This window comes from Dermacentor silvarum, chromosome 11 (genome assembly GCF_013339745.2).
Source record: "Dermacentor silvarum isolate Dsil-2018 chromosome 11, BIME_Dsil_1.4, whole genome shotgun sequence".
In the NCBI taxonomy this organism is placed as follows: Eukaryota; Metazoa; Arthropoda; class Arachnida; order Ixodida; family Ixodidae; genus Dermacentor; species Dermacentor silvarum.
The window spans coordinates 85,665,356-85,681,175 of NC_051164.1; the positions used below are offsets into that span (position 1 = coordinate 85,665,356).

Genomic DNA, 15,820 nt, shown 5'->3' on the forward strand with positions numbered 1-15,820 from the left:
TTGTATTCAGGGACTGAATAGCTATAACAGCTGGCTTAAAGTTCACCTTTCTTATTGGTGCCTCAGCATCCCTTTAAATAACTCGGTGAAGAACCGGGCCTGCGTCACGACCACGGTGTAAGATTGGGCTATCTGCCACAGGCAACCTTCACGAATTTTTGAAAGTGTTCGCTGAAACACCCTGTATACTCTTTAGGTGGGGACACGTCTCGGTTTGCTTGCGAAGCGAGATCGACCAGATAAAGTATACAAAGGCGCGTGCCGATCGGCCAGGTGCCGGAAGCGGAAACCTATCGGCGGTACGATGCAACGTCAAGAAAGAAAAGGTTTTATCTAGTGTTGCTATAGCAACCGGCGCTTGGCGGGAAATCTGAATTCAATGAGGGGCGCTCTTACTGCTACGGATTACTCGTCTCTCTGCTTATTTATGGGAAACATGCTGGTATTAGAAGCTGCTTCTCGCGCTTCCTGCCAACTTACTATTTGTTCGCGTGTAACAGACACGTGCTTGATTCGAAGCTTTTTCAAGTTTCCTGTTTTGTGGCTACATTTCTTAAGAAGTTTGGTTTACGCGCGCTCGCTGACGGTACTCGGTGCTCTCGCATCGGCGATCTCGCTGCGGGGTCTCCGAGCGCACTAACAGGGAGGGGGACACGCCTGCTTTTGATTGGCAGCAAATCAGAACTTTGAACGAGAGCGGGTGACTGTTCGTAAACGAGAATCATTGCTCCTCTGTTGCGAAGCAACCACTTACGTCACCGGGACCAATTGTTGCGCGTACATACATCAATTAGGTACCGTTTCGTGTTGTCCCGAATTACATTTTTGTGGTCCAAATGGTTAATACATGGTGGAAAGTTCAGCACTGTGGGTAGAACAGTGGGGTGAACAACGTGCTATGCAAGGCGGTCCGGCAAAGGATGTACGGGAGAAGACGAAAAAACGCATGGAATTGCATTTGCCGAAAGAACGCTTCTTTTTGGCACGTCAAGCAGGAGCTCTCCTCCTAGCTCTGAGAAGTATCTTTTCTTCAAAATCACATCGTCTTTGAAATGTTTGCTGCAAACTGCATCCTTTGCGCTGAGAGTACGGTCCTTCCTAGGAATCGCTTGAGCCCAGGCTTTGACGCGTTATGGATCAGAAGGAACATCGAACAAAATTGATTTTTCTTTGCAGGTCTGGTAACCTGACTTGCAACCGCTAACGAAGCATTTCCTGCCCATCGTCGTTTGCTGCGTAGTCCTGTTGTTTCGTCAGATTTCGCACATGGCTGCTCACCACTTAAGTTCACTTTGCAGACGGCAATGTTCCCAAATATGTTGATTTCCTGGTCAGCGAACGCGGCTCAGCACGCAACCAACTAACAATGTGACGGAAGGCGAGCGAAGAACAGCTACAAAGATTTCAACAGCACAAAATCCGAGGGCCTCTAAGCATTTTTTAAGCCGGATTCACACGACCGGTTAGACCACTTAATCAGAGACATGGCTGATCTTCAACAAATCATGCCGCGAGCATTTCGTCAGCGGCTTCCTTTTGTGCGACGTGATTCGGCTGCACTGAGCCACGTCACGCTCGTCCGAAGACTTAAACCGGCGATCCGTCCCATGCTGTGAATCGTGCCTTACGAGTTTGAACGCCGCTTGGCGCGTTTTGATTTGGCGTCGTCACGGTGGGCCTTGCCGAGGCGCATTTAGAGCGATGGCAAAAGTTTGCGTGGACAAGAAACGCGCGGATAACACAAGCAACCAGAGATCGCGCCGCCGTATCTGCTCCGTCGAGGCGATGCCCTCGCGCCCTTCACCACGTTGACCTACTTTCGCGCGTTGCGCAACCATTTCGGATTTCCCGCGAATCGCCGGTTTCTAGACCAACGGTAGATAAAACCTTTTCAGTCTTGAAGTTCCCTCGTACCGCCGATACGTATCCGCTGCCGGCACCGGGCTGATTGACGCGCGCTGTGTCGCGCCTCGCGCGTGTCCCCACCTAAAGAGTATATATCTTACACCGTGGTCACGACTAGTCGGTCACATGGACTACGGGTACACGCTGAAGTGCTTATGGGCAAAAAGCACGCCTCATGCTTCTTATCATGCAAGGACGGCTTGTTGTATCGCGGGTGGTTTCTTTCCTTGTGCGTTTTGTGCGCGTACGAAGAGCCGGATCTTCATGCCAGCGAGTTGGTGCGCAATTTTATGGCTAAATCGCACGAAAAAAAAAAAAAAAAAAGAGCAGTGGGATTGGCTTTTTCCGTTTCCCAGGATACCACAAACGTGGGTGCTGGCAATGCGCCGCGACAAATGGCAGCCGCCAGAAACCGACAGAATCTGAGGAGTTGTGCGTTTTTCTTTTCTCAAAAATTCGAACTAAGCGGCTACTACTTTGGCAGTGTCGTGCTCCTTTCATGCTGGATGATCTTAATTTAGAGCGCGAACACAGAGGCAACCATGTGGACAAATGCGGCCCCTTTCGCGTTTACGTAACATATAAAAAAAATAAAAACAGCACATGACACGTAAGCACCTTCATACATAATATATTGTATTACAGCAGTGTGAACGTTGTGAACAACAGTTTGTTCAGAATTTTTGGTACCTACCAAGTTAACGAAACGACCAAGACCGTAGGCGGCTAAATAGATTGAAATATATTCTCACAGTGGCAAATGTAAATGCGAAGTTATTCTTGGCGAACAAGTTAAGTTGGTTTGCCAGTGTTTTTATTAGCTAACAAACCTTATGTGGATTCAAAATTGGCATTGACCGAAACTGTGCATTGTATTGGCAGGCCCTGTCCGGTCATTTGAACATATTTGTTCAATCGAACACGGGGATGTCAAATGGACGTTTGAAGCACTCCCGTGAGTGCCACGGTGCCATAACGGCATTAAGGTTGCGACAGCATTTATGATAGTGTGCTTGTAGCTGACTACTTTTTACGCAGTATTATTCGCGGCAAATCGTGGTACCCACAACCGAAGCGTAGAAATGGCTGGCATCAAGAGCCACAGGAGCTCTAGTTGTGCATGGCCCCAATTACGGAATCGCATAGAGAAGTTCTGCCCTCGCTAAATCTCAACCAATATCTTTGCCACTGCTTCGGCAGAGAGGCCTAATGCACGCGCGTTGCACTGCCTTGGAGCAAACATTGGAAGTAGCTAATCAAGCCTACTATTTGATTTCCCCTGCTTCCGATCAGAGCGTCTAATGTAAAGCGTTGCGCAACCGACTCTGCGCTTTAGCTAGAGAGATATGCACGTCAGGCTTACGCAGCCCGGCAATATGTTGCGCCAGAACTCGGCAAGAAACGCACAAAACGAAGCCTTCTTCGGGATTCGTCCGCAACAATTAAGGCATTGCTTATTCTCTCCAGCGTATCAAGGCTTTAAGCAACTAGCATTTCACTGAGCTCCCACAAAAATGAATATTTTGCACCCTTTTGGGAAGAAAAATTTCAGTTCGGCTCACCTTGCTTGCAGACGTGGCTTCCGCAGGCAGTTCTCGATGCTGTTCTGTCCATTCTCGGAGGGACTGCGCATGCTCGGCTTCTGCCAAGGCGACCGAGCCGAGTAGCCCGGCGTATCTACGGTCTCATCTCTCTGTTCTGTCCTTTCATCCCGCGCGTGCTACGTTTGCGCTATCGCCTTCAACAGTAGCAAATTCGTCGACACGTTCATATGCTCAAGCTCGGTAATCGCAGAACGCAGCTTCGCGAAGCCTTGTATAACTCTCGCAATCTCGCGTCTAATATCTGACGGTTCCTATCGCCCGGCGCAGCGTATTCATGAAGCGAGAATTAGATCCTGGCAAAAATATCGTTTCCAACATACGTACACCCGTGATAAAAAGTATACGCTCGCCACACGCTCGCCGAAAAAAGCTAAACTTATTCGTGATTCAGACCCGCCTACTGAAATTGACGAGTGCACTGGAAAACTTGGAAAGCCAAGTTTCGACTGAAGCCTTTCATTTCAAGCTACATCAATTTCGGGAAAAGAAAATTAGCTTTATCGATGAATACTTTGTCACATATTTTGCTCAAGAGAGTGTATATGCCACACTTCGTAGCATTACAAACTATTGCGAGTAAAACGAACAGTGCACTCGAAGCTGCGGGTGCAATGCACACGATTTTTATGGTATGATGCAGGACACGTTTTCCATTAATGAACAGTCAGATAAAATGTATGTGATCATTTGCGAAGGAAAACGCACCAAGGGGGTAATTATCTGCCATCATTTCGCCTGCAGCGCTTGATAGAATGTGTAGGAAAGGGTTCGAGACGCTTCCCAGTGGTAATACATTTCGATGGCTCTGTACACGTGCTTAATTTTCCTATTTTTTCCTTACGTATTACGCAGGTCTTTGTCGAACTCCGATGATTGCGCTCGTGACAATGGAATTCCTGGACACCATGCCTTGTGCAAGTCCACGTTTGACTACCGGGACTACCCAAACTCCTTTCCTACCAAACCTGTTGTGTGCAGACAGCTGTCCCGCTCTTCGAAACTAGCAGAACCCGACACTTTACTGCTGGGCGACCTAGTTCTCGAGTTAGTCCCGGGTCAACCTGACAACCGTGTACTGGTGGTCTTCTCGGTCCAAACGAGCCGAGACCACCAATCTGCCGCGTGGATCGCCGTCAACACGTCCTTTGTCGAGCATCTCCGTGACAGAGATTATGCCGCCATCCTGCTACACCGTCAACGGTGCGAGCTCCGAGCACGTGACAGATATGGCCTAGTGGTACAGGTACCGAGGAGCGCGGCAGCTGACTGCTTACAGCGCAACCACCAGAAGAGCACACTCAAGGGGCCTTCAAGGAGCCTTCATGTAGGGGAGTGTTCGTGCCCTAGTACGACATCGATATGCTCGTCGCTGTCTCGGACGCCACGGCAACGTCCCAGTATGTGGCTTCCTGGGCGCCGACGAGAGGCTGGTGGTCGGGCCTCGGGGTTCTCGCGCCAAGTGCTGCTCGCGGGATCCGGTTCTACTGCGGATATGCGCAAACTCCTGGATGGTGTCTGTGGAACGTGGCGATAGCAACGAGCTCTTTTCAATTGACGGCTCTACTTGCGAAGAATCTTATCACCATCGAGAACATCTGAGCTAGCGAGCGGTCCCCGCACCGATCGCCTACGACAATTTATCGGCACTCTGGCAATGGGACGATGCGGGAGGCGGTCCCGTTTCGCGCAGACGACGGCTTGCTAGACAGCTCGACGGCCATGGGCAAAAGTGCTAATCTTCGGCTCTAGTCTGGACATTCCGCCATTTTCTTCGAGGCGTGACGTAGACGCGACGCTTACAAAATGGCGCTGATGGCCCCGATTTGCTTTCGTAATGTGACGCAAATTTGACGTTTCGCCTAGGAAACTAAGGTAGGCATTGAACCTAGAGTTCTTGAGAAAGCAAAACTGTTTTCCTCCCCAGTAAAAATAAAGCAGCTAGCTCAAAGCGTACGATTATTCCATCAAAATCGCTTCTCGCTTCGGTCGTCTGCATGGGCACAAGCTGTCGTCTGCTTCCTTAGCTGGGATGCGTGTCCTCGGGAAATAGAATGAGTCATCTTATATTGGCACCCACGCGCTTGCTTTCTACCTTGAGAAAACATACGCGACCTACCAGCGGTGATGAGCACACGCTCTAGGCCGCGTTATCGCTATCTCGTGAAACGCAAGTGACTCAGCCCGACTCGTCTGGCTGAGAAGCGGCCGAATATCATCGATAGCGCTGCGCGCGCCACAGGTATCCGCTTGCGCGACGCAAGCGCCGGCGCTGCCATCACTTGTTCACTTCGTTGCTTAGTCGCACCGCAAGAGGAAACTTCAAGGCGCCGCCTTGCGTACATACATTTCTTTTCATAAATTAAAAAGCCGCCGTTGTCATAGCCTCTGATGACTCGAAAATTAATTAATCTTGATTACGATACAAACGCAGCAGTGAAAAGGGGGCAAGAAGTCGCAGAAAGCTTGCTATGTTTAACCAATATTATTTCAAATAAACTTCTTTTTTTAATATAAATGACGGTCCAAAACAAAAATGCCAACACGTCCTGAGAGCGATGCAAATCGCCGCACGCGTTGTGAACAAATATTTTCATGGCTCCAAATGACAGGACGGGTACCTCAGGACGTTCATTAAAGTTTTACATCCATCCATCCCAAATGACAGGGAAAATGCGGCGATACTTATGCCTCTCGACCACCATTGCATATGGCCGCTCATTACCATAATTCATGCGGCACGTCGCACCACAAATTATGGCGGAAAATATCTGCAATGGCGGCTCAGCGCAACATCGCGCAACGTCAAATTGACGTTTACGAAACAGCTCTTCCTGTGACGCACCTCACGACATATTCCTTCAGCCAATCAGCAAGCTGACATGGTTGCTCCCTTGGACCGCTACCACATTTTTGCGAAATTGCAGATGCACTGCACGGGATTCTGGACACTACCGTCCAGTTTTTAAAGCACTAAAGTCGCAATATAGATGCCAAGGACCAGAAAAAAAAGTATTAGTCGATAAAATTTGCAGCTCCACGTCACGTATCGTCATCTTGATGAAAACGCGAAATTGCGTTTTGCAAAATTTCCGTTTCCCAGCACAAATTTTACACCACGTCACCTCTCGACAGCCAATCAGATAGCCTAGATGGCGGATAATGGCGGCCGTGCAGCCGCCATGCCTGTCGAGAATAGGGGCTCTTCTTCCAGCATCCATTGTTACCTTTTGTTCAATCGTAGACATCAGATCTTTTGACCGCGAATCACCGTCACCAAACGCAAATGAAAAGAATAAAACAGGTGTGTCACACGCAACCACTACAACACGAGTTGAAACGAAAGACGTTGCCGTAACAGCAAGCGCTCGACTTAGCGCGAAAACGATGCAGATTAAGATTCGGGCGGGAATATTTTGGAACGGCGCTAACGCACCACCCAGGCATATTGAATAACAATAAGCATGCCAAACAAATTATTTCGGCTACGCAAGTTTGCCTGTTCACGTTCGTGAACGCCAACAATGCACGAATGGTGGGCCACTGGAAGAGCAAGCAGCGTATTCTATATCGGCGACACTAGTTGAAGCCCTAAAGTTTCGGTATGCGTACTACACCAGCTGTGATATGCCTGTCATCAGTATTTAACTCTCCTTAACGTTTAAAAATTAAATTCAGGGGTTTTACGCGCCAAACCCACGATCTGATTATGAGGCACGCCAAATTGGGGGATATCGGAATAATTCGGACCACCTGAGATTCCTTAACGTGCACCTAAATCTAAGAACACGGGTGTTTTCGCATTTCGCCCCCTATCGAATCTCCTTAATGTCCTTGGACAGGGCCACTAACTGTCCCGAACGCATTCCACGGACCATATATGACTTCAATATAATTAGTTATTAAATTGTGCGAGTATCACTATATCGCATGCGTCCGGATGACGGAGAGAAACACGAAAATGCGAGAAATAGTCATTCACAGTCTGGAAAAAGCAAGCATTATTTTATCTGCGAAATTACACGTATCAACGTTTAATTTGACACCATGGCAAGCTCACAGCATATACCCTTCGAGCGCGTAGCGCAAACGTGGCATGCCCAGACAAAGGGCATTTCGGAGTAACAATTCTCAGAAATAAGGCTCTTTTATGTTGTACTCACTTTTTTTTTTTTTTGGCGAAACGCAGGAATCGATGAAGCAGGATCCGCTTTCCGGGTCAAAGAAGAGACGCTGCGTACTCCGAGGGTCAACAAGAGTCGTTGGTTAACGCATTGAAAAAACACAAAACGGAGAGCCTGCTCTGCGTGCGTTCTGAATTGCCCGAGCAAACGGCGCCGCTTCCCGCCGTGAAAGATGTGAAAGGGGAAACGGGAAAGATTTCAAGGGCAGGTTGGGAGAGGTAACGGGCGAGCGAGGGTGAGCTAACGCAACCAAACAAAATAGATTCAGTATACGCGGCTCTGAAAGATACGGCTAATTATCGAATGTGATTTTTAAAAATTTTTTGCGAAGCCCTCGTAAACGTTGTTATAAGATCACGTGGACTGCAAACTTATTTGCACAGCAAATTTGCCAGCTTTAAGTGCTCCAATCTAGGTAGCCGCTTGCATAATACCCCCTTCCCCTCACGCCGTTCATCGGCTGTGTATGGCTGTACTGAGCTGCTGACCAACCGTGCTCAGTCCATGGTAACTCCAATATTGGTCTTGATGCATAGTTACCAGTTGTTTAAGTTCGCGTTTCTATTTATTGTGAAAAATATTCCCAAGTAAATATACAGAGCAAGTTTGTTCAAAACATTTCAAGTACGTCGCAAATAAAGTTTGCGGTATTAAAATTTCTGGAAGCACTCTATATTATGTGGTGCTCTTCTAAAATCAACGCGCTCTTGTAGCAAATAATTGGGCAAAATGAACACGTCTAGATGAAACGCATGATATGCTGCTCTCCCCCTAAAGTGCACATGAATACATAGAACGCCAGTTTTCGCTGTAGCTTTTGAGCGTTTACATAGGTATTTAATTTGAAAGAGCGATGGAATGAACGATTCGTCTCGCAAATTCGGAGTACACGACGGTGAAAAGCGTAATCATCACCATCATCAGCCTACATTTATGTCCCTGCGATCTCCAATTACGCGTCTTGCGCTAGCTGATTCCAACTTGCACCTCTACGTATACATAATCCAGAGTTCGGCGGAAACCCGTCTGGCGAGTAATGAGCACAGTTAAATAAAACAAACACTCGCCAATGGAAAGACATGTATTGGAAAATACATAACGGATACCCGCCTCAAATGCTCAGAGAGCAGGAACGTCGTGCGTCAGCGCCCAACCGCCAAGCGGTTACAAAGAAGTGTAAACGCGCAGCCATTTCGTATGCGCGCGGGGTAAGCGAGACTTCGCAAGAGTTTTCAATGAGTACGACGTTTGGGCTGCGCACGTCCTGTCAAGCATGTTACGTGGTCAAATGATGCGCGTAAAAGACCCCTTGGAACGATCGAGGTACCGCGGTGTTGTGTATAAAATATCGTGCAGAGATACCCATACGATACAATTAGGATGCAGCATATGTCGGCGAGACGGGTAACTTTAAAAAAAAAACGCATAAAACAGCATCAGTACAATGTCTCCAAGGGCAACTCACCTTTAAACGCTTTATCAGAACACCACGTGAACACAGGTCACTGCATAGACTGGAAATCGGCATCCATTATCGCCACAAAGAAGAAACTGCCAGCAAGACTAATGCTTGAATCGCTGCACATTCATACGACGCAACATGCGACAAACAGGACCACATGGGGATCTGCCAGGAATTTACACACGCACACTACGCCATCTATCCCATACGTAAACAGGAGCCACCGCGTTTGCTTTCATTGTGAGCAAGGGTCCCGTACCGGACCCGAAACGTGAAGTTTTATTTCGCTATACATGTCTTTCCATTGGCGAGTGTTCGTTTTATTTCACTATACATATACATAAGTGCATACATATAAGCCTAAGTTAATAGCAGGCCTAGCGATCGCCCTAGCGGTCATTCCAACGGTTGGCCATCATACGCGGACCGCTGACCGGTGCGCACAGCCATCTCCTCTCTGAGCGCGTCCAGGAGTTCCCGGCGTTCTTCGGGCGTGGCCTCTTCGAGCAGGATCCTCGCCGAACGTCCCAGCGAGTTCACCAGCATCGCGTCCGGGTCCATTCTCCGAGACACGACCTGCACCCGTCGGTTGTTGAAGATGTCCCTGGGCGGGCACTGGTGCTTCGTGGTCTTCGTGTAGTGGTCGCCGGCCAGCGGCATTCCGGCCGGGTGGCCCATGTGCCCGCAAGTGCGGCCGTCTTCGCAGCTGGGTGCGCACTTTCCGGTCACGAAGTCCTTGTAGTTCTCGCACGAGCGCGTCGGGAAGTCGCACTTGCGCACCGACTCGGCGTAGAACTCGGTCGCCTTCGAGTGCGAGCAGGCTGCAAATAAAAACACGCTATAACTGTAAAGCTACTCTTGAGGCTGCTTAAAGAGTCACATAAGCACGCTCTTAACCTCTTTACACTTAAGCTCCAGTTATAAAAAAAAAGTTTTTTTTTTCCACTCAGATCGAACAGCGTTGCATATAAGATCACGAAGTATATAGAACGGCATTCGATAAATTTGTAACTTTTCAACATAAATATGTGGAACTATGCTCCAGTGAAATAGTCACCGTTATCCGGGGCAGTGTTACACTTATGTGCACCTACTACCTTCCACATATCTAACTGGAGCCATGCTTAAATAAAAGTTGAGCTGTATTAGGAAATTGCCCTTCTACAATGCCAAAAAAGCCACCCTTAAGAAGAAGCTTCAGCTCGGGCCCAAGTCCGTTGCCGCCTATTCAAATGCATGTAAAACGCAGGAATGATTTTATGAGATAACCACTGGGCCGATTTTAATAAAATTTGTTGCATTTGAGAAACTCATTTTGTTAATTTATTGATACCTCAAATGCCCCTTGTATGTGGGCCTTTGAGGGGTGGGTTACATTTGTACGAGGTCTTCGATGAATGACTTGAAGTGGCAGGGATCGGAGTGGTGCGCAGCGTCGGCACCTGGGCAGATGATTCCAGTCGTTCGCTGTTCGAATGAAAAATGAGTTGAGATGCGCAGTAGTGCGCGCAGGCGCACTACTATATATACACTACTGGTACTACTGTGTACAACTACTGGCATACAACTTCAGAATGACTGACTGCAGTTGAGGAGCGAAAAGCGTTGAGCAGGTATGATAATAGAGTGAGCAAGAGACGAATGATAAAACTTGTGGTAGAGGGACAGGCGCGCTATGTTTCTGCGTGACACAAGACTGGGAAGATTAGCCATATGTTTTATATCAGTGACGCTAGAATAGTATGAATAATCTGAGAAGACAAATCTCATAGCACGGCTTTGAATTCCGCATTGCAACGTTACCTGTCCATGACACTTATTCTCCCTGTTAACTACTATAAGGTTCTGTTCATCACACAGATCCAGCACTAGAGAACCGTTGTAATCAGTATATCCGTCTAAATCGTCCATGCGCGCGTTCATATCTCCCACTAATATCACCTGGCCCGGTTTATTAAACTCATTATTATCGCTTCTAATGCAATCAACCAATTACTTATTTTTTCTCAGCTATCACTACCTGTCCATAGATAAACGACTCCCAGCCACGTCTTTTTTGCCTTGCCATGTGCCGCTAATCCATAAATGCTCCTTACACGTCTCTTTTACCCCTTGCGACTTCATACTTCGCCTAAATAGTGCGCCTACGCCTTTCCTTGACCCGGTCATCTCGTTGTACCCTTCTCATACAAAATTGTCAATAACAGGCGGCTGCTTCAAATCTCGTAGATGCGTTTCGCTCAAGGCGTACACGTTAATCGCTTCATCATTCAGCTGCGTTTGAAATTCCAGTCATTTTTCCTGCTTGCGACCATCCTGCATGTTAATGTAGCAAATTTTACCTTCTCTATTCTTATCTTTTGCGCGTCTTTTCCTAACTCCTGGTCGTCTAAAACGCCTGCTGACGCAGACGCCCCTGTGGGGAAAACATCGAAACATGTCCCGCTCCCACGTGACCACCTTCTGTGTCATGACGTCATACACTACTGGTAAACGAAAACGAGAGACTCTATGGCAGGAGAAAATTAGTTAAATTAATCTGACGCTTGCAAGTATTTTTCTACGGTTTCGAAGGCCAGGACCTTCATCTAGCGAAAATATATGCAGATCCTAAAGGTCACGCCGACGCCGATGATGACGGTGGATAGCTCATGTCTGTTATCGCACGAATCTAGGGAACCGAGCTCTCGTTAGTGCAGCTGATGCGACTTCAACTAAGCGCGCGTAACTTTTTCAGGACTTCTCAACATTTCGCATTGACAGACTCACTACGGCCGTCGGGAAAGCTTGGACACTCACAGCTGAATCTCCAGCAGCCCGGTTGTTCCTTGCCGCCGTTCGGGTTGAAGTCCACGTGACCGCAACTGGCACGCATTCCCAGCCGGCCCTGGACCACGTCCGTCCACCCGCTGCCGATGCTCGTGTGCAGCACATCCACGAAGGCGGCGTCGTCTTTTGTCAGGTGGATGCCGCGCGACTCGAATAGCGGTCCTGCGGGGTCCAGGCCTGCGCATGCATCGTGAGCGCGCTCTTTGAAGGGACACCAAAGAAAACAGGTTTACACTGATAAAGCATTCTTTCAAAGTAATTTTCATTTACCACGCGTTAATAGCTTAACAGGTTGATTATAAGAAGTGAAAACCAAGATCAAACTTTTCCAGCACCGGTGCTCAAGACCGACTCACTGATATAAAGGTAATTTTTACCTTAAAATTCATAACGTCACTCTGAACAGGCCCTAAGATTTTGGCGCAATATTCAAAAAATGAGATTGACCATTTTCTCTGTTAATAATCAACCTGTTGCCGCGAAGGTGATGTAAGAGCGAAGAAATTTATTTAAATTAATCTGACGCTTGCAAGTATTTTTCTACAGTTTCGAAGGCCAGGACCTTCATCTAAACTGATTCAGTGTTTCTCTTTAGTGTTCCTTTAAAAGGGCCCCTGATCAGGTTCGATTGCAAATTTTAGTTTACAGTGGAAGTTCTGAAACGCCGTCTAGAGATCGTTATACTGAAATAAGTTTTCTAGTTGGTTTATTGAATCGGGTATTGAATGCCCTTTTACCGTACCACCAAGAGGCGAACGCAACTGCCAACAGACACACTCACTTCCTTTTTCCCGAGTAGCGTACACAAGCTCCTTCTCCCATATACCGGAAACGGGGTGGGGTGGGGGTGACGAGCACCGCCTCCTTTTTGCTGCGCGGCGAATTTTTAGTAGGGGTGTTGCGCGTTCTGCATCGGATGATTCACCGAAGTCACTTGCATTGGGGAGTGACGTTGCTACCACTGCGTTTTACGTCAGCAGGGCGTTCGTGGCTGTTACCTTGACCCTCTGGCTCACGCGGTGTTTAAGCTTGCAATTTTTAGCAGTTCTCATCGACCATTTCAGCCAATTTTCAGACACGCCCGTGCCTCACCGGTGATGCGTCCAACGAGCCGTCCCGTGAGCTGCTTGACGTCCTTGCCGAAAACTCCTCCCGTCTGGCCGCCCAGGCTGTGCCCGATGTAGTGGATGCGCTCCGGCCCCACCGAGCCCGCGTCTGCCAGCGTCTTGACCAGCAGCGCCAACGACCGGGCCACGATGCGCGTGTTGGCCGCCGCCGTGCTGTAGCCCAGAACCGAGCCGCAACCTTTGCTCCAGTCAACCAGAACCACGGACGCGTTTTCCTGCGAGCGCCACCACGGGGATGTGAATGCTTCGATGAGCTTATCGAATGCTCATCGCTTATCGCTCAAGTTTATCGAATGCTCATGTGCTCATCGAATGCTTCGATGAGCACATGAGCGTGGACATAGCGGTCTGCGCCGCTTCTTTAATAGCTTCCTGCAGTCCAGATAAAAGACCTTTCTGACAAGCGTCCTCCAGGTGGTTTTTAAACACAGTCCAATCAATTCTTCGTAGTGTGCTTGGCGGGTGAGTGTTAGACATGCCGTCAATCTTGAGGTAGGTGGGGATGTGATCGCTGTCATGTGTCTCAATGTCCAAAAACCACTTAACGCGCGTGGCAAAGCGGCGTGATACAAAGGTCAAGTCCAGGCAGCTGCTGTACACTGTGCCCCGTAGAAACGTAGGACTAGCGTCATTGAGCAGCAAGATGTCATGATTGGAGGGAAACGAAGCGAGTCTTCGTCCGATTGCGTTGACTTTTGAGCTTCCCCAAATGGTGTGATGGGCGTTAAAGTCCCCGGTGATAATCCAAGGACCAGGAGACGCTTTTATTATGTCTTCTAGTCTTTTGGTGTCAAACCGGCTTGCTGTCAAAGTGGGTGCTGTGGCAATGGGGGCCGTCCCAGCACAGCGCATTTCAAGAACTTAAGAGCGCCTTAGGCACGTAAAGCGTCTTGTCCACTATGACCCACGAAAACCCCTTCGACTGGAATGCGATGCGTCATCCGTCGGTTTGGGCGCAGTGCTGTACCATGGCATCAGGGCAAAGATTATCCGATAGCCTTTCGCTCTAGAACTTCGACACCGGCGGAGCGCAGTTACTCGCAACTAGAAAAGTAAGCGCTCGCCCTAGCTTTCGGTGTGACAAGGTTCACAGACTATTTTTTTCGGCGATACATCTTGTTTGATAGCAATCATCAGAAGTTGACCGGGCTGTTCCATCCCGAAACACCAATCCCACAGATATCGGCAGCCAGGATACAGCGTTGGGCGCTCCTTTTATCAGCGTATCAGTATGAGATAGAATTCCAGAAAGGACCATTGAACGCGAATGCCGACGCTTTGAACTGTTTGCCGCTGCCGGAGCAAGGGCACCCTGGTGAGGATGATCCCGTCGAACATGTGCTACATAAGCAAGCTTTGATAGATTTTAAAGCGAAGCTTTAAATGTCCAGGCGAAACGAAAAAGCGTCTGTCCGTCGCCTCGCCTGTCCACAAAAAGTTATCATCATCAGCATTGACTCGAGCTTCGTCGTCTTCTTCCGCAGTTTAAAGCCCCTGGAAAAAATGCAGGGGCTCTACCGCAGCTTAGGGATCCTACATGCAACGACGGCGTTGCAAGTAGGCTCCCTACCGCAGCTGGCTCTTTGGCGCCCCTCGGGTTGTGCTCGTGCTGAGCACGTGCTTGGGCCACTGCTCCCGGGTTTGTCGTCGTCTTCTTCCACAGCTGGCTGCGTTGTCACTAATCATTCCAGCGTAGAATTTCACTTCTCTTAATTCTGTCGTCGTAATGGGGAGGCCGCGTTTACGGGGGTATGAGCAATTGCTTAAATGGGTATGAGCCATTCATTGCCGTACGTAACGGATAGATTTAATTTTTAAGCAATTTAACTTCGAAGAATCGCAAGCGGCAATGGCGGGCGAATGCTGCTAAACACGCCGCCGAGCAAACTCAAAACTTCGAAAGCAAGCTACAACGGCGTAATGCGGGCATACCGTCAGTGATACCGTTTTCTCCGTCGCAGCCGAACGTGTGTGTAACCTCATAATTGAGAAATACTTTAATGAACCGTCGGGATTAACTCAGCAATAACCACCGGGGCCGTACGTTTCAGCTTTGCTGGTTGACCATCTGTACGGAGTGCTTGGGCGGTCATTTTTTTTTCTGTCTTTGCGCGCAGAAGTTGGCAGACAGCATCAGCGAGGACATGCTGCTCCGACAGATGAAGACGTGGATTCTGCGTGGTTGGCCACACCAACTGGGGCCGCAGCCGTACTTCACCCGCGGACACGACCTTACCATGAGTAAAGGACTAATTTACTGGGGTCATCGTGTAGTTCTGCCCAAATGCGCGCGGGCACTTATTCTGAGAAAACCGCACGACACCTACCCAGGCATGACTGCAATCAAGAGCCTGGCCCGTACGATGTTTCCATATCTCGGATTGGACCACGACAAAGAAAAGCTGGTACATAGCTGCCAGCAATGCGCGCAATGTTGGCGCATGCCAGCGGAACAGGTCCCTTCAAACTGGCAACAAGCGTTGGTCTTGCTGAGGTAGTAATTACAGTCATGTCTCACGAACACCGACGCGCACGAGCTCACAATGGAGCGGCACATTGGCACGATTGATAAGATCGGGTAACCGCGCGAATGAGAAGAAATTGCGGCTGACACGCAAGAGAGGCCCGTGAGCGTGCCTTTTTTTTTTCACTTCTTTTGTCAACTATAAGCGCGGAAACGCTATCGGTGCGAGCGCGCTCTTCAGATAACGC

General features: G+C 48.7%; 1 protein-coding gene across 1 annotated transcript; it reads right to left on the reverse strand.

Annotated features, from left to right (window-relative positions):
* Window positions 1-8,247: 8,247 nt before the first annotated feature.
* LOC119432716 (pancreatic lipase-related protein 2) lies at window positions 8,248-15,519 on the reverse strand. Its single transcript, XM_049658366.1, has 4 exons — window positions 15,436-15,519; window positions 13,074-13,323; window positions 11,952-12,158; window positions 8,248-9,973 (listed from the first exon to the last, which is right to left on the reverse strand). Exons 1-4 carry the CDS (start codon window positions 15,517-15,519, stop codon window positions 9,549-9,551), a joined length of 966 nt encoding a protein of 321 aa, XP_049514323.1. The 3' UTR covers window positions 8,248-9,548.
* Window positions 15,520-15,820: the final 301 nt, after the last annotated feature.